The sequence below is a fragment of the Loa loa genome, assembly GCF_000183805.2.
Source record: "Loa loa unplaced genomic scaffold supercont3.3328, whole genome shotgun sequence".
Taxonomy (NCBI): domain Eukaryota; kingdom Metazoa; phylum Nematoda; class Chromadorea; order Rhabditida; family Onchocercidae; genus Loa; species Loa loa.
The window spans coordinates 19-1,037 of NW_018111506.1; the positions used below are offsets into that span (position 1 = coordinate 19).

A 1,019-nucleotide genomic window follows, 5' to 3' on the forward strand; every position below is an offset into this window, starting at 1 on the left:
CAATGGAAGGGTGGGTGATACCCTAATGAATATGGTGTCGGTTACACATTCTACTAGTCAGAAAAACCCAAAGATGGGAGTCACTTTTCTGCTCGTCATATATGCGCTTCGGTTATGTAAAGGCTGTTTAGTAAGGTGCAAGTAGACACGAAATGGGAAATTTTATTCACTAATTTCATTCACCATTTTGTTCTAAGAGTAATAACAAAGAAATCCTAGTGGAACAACACTATTATTCATATAAGGCAATGGAACGTTAACAATAGGAAAGAATTTCTTGTAGAAAATACAACAAAATAACATTGCATATTTCGGCTTAAATTGCATTTTATATGTGATTTCAAAGTGAATTTTCATAGGAAAGCTTTAATGCATAAGTTTAGTTGAATCTGGGCCCAGCATTGTCATGAACCTTCATGTGTCTTCTCATATTCCCTGATTGGGCAAAGCTTTTATTACATTCCAAACAAGAGTACTGCTTACCGCTATTAATTTTCTTATGCTCATTTAGACTCGAAAATTGGATGAAATTCTTCCCGCATTCTGAACAAGAGTACTGCTTACCGGTATGAATTTTCTTATGTTGATACAGACCCGTTGGCTGGGTGAAATTCTTCCTGCATTCCGAGCAAGAATACGACTTCCTACCGGTATGAATTTTCTTATGCACATTCAGACTCGATGACCAGATGAAATTCTTTCCACATTTCGGACAATAGTACGGTTTCTTGTCAGTATGATTCATCACATATGTGTTCGGTAGCGCAACGAAATCTTCTTTTTCGCATTTGAACCGCTTCTCATATGTGTGAGTCGTATTTTCTGGGTGTTTCTTTTTGAATGTTTGGATGTTGGGTGTTTCATTTTGATGCCTCTTAAGCCAGATTTTCTTCGGCATATGTCCTATACTTGTTTGTTCCCTACTAGCTTCTTGAATTGGTGTGTTCAATGACCTTGTGCCTTCTTGATTAATTTCGCTGAGTTCTATTTCTCCCTCAATCACTTCTGGTATTGATACA

The 1,019-nt window shown here is 37.1% G+C and overlaps 1 protein-coding gene across 1 annotated transcript; it reads right to left on the reverse strand.

Annotated features, from left to right (window-relative positions):
- Window positions 1-379: 379 nt before the first annotated feature.
- On the reverse strand, window positions 380-898 carry LOAG_15954 (zinc finger protein; the record flags this gene model as incomplete). The annotated part of the gene is made up of 1 exon (XM_003151442.1): window positions 380-898. The coding sequence occupies one exon, from the start codon at window positions 896-898 to the stop codon at window positions 380-382; it is 519 nt and encodes a 172-aa protein (XP_003151490.1).
- Window positions 899-1,019: the final 121 nt, after the last annotated feature.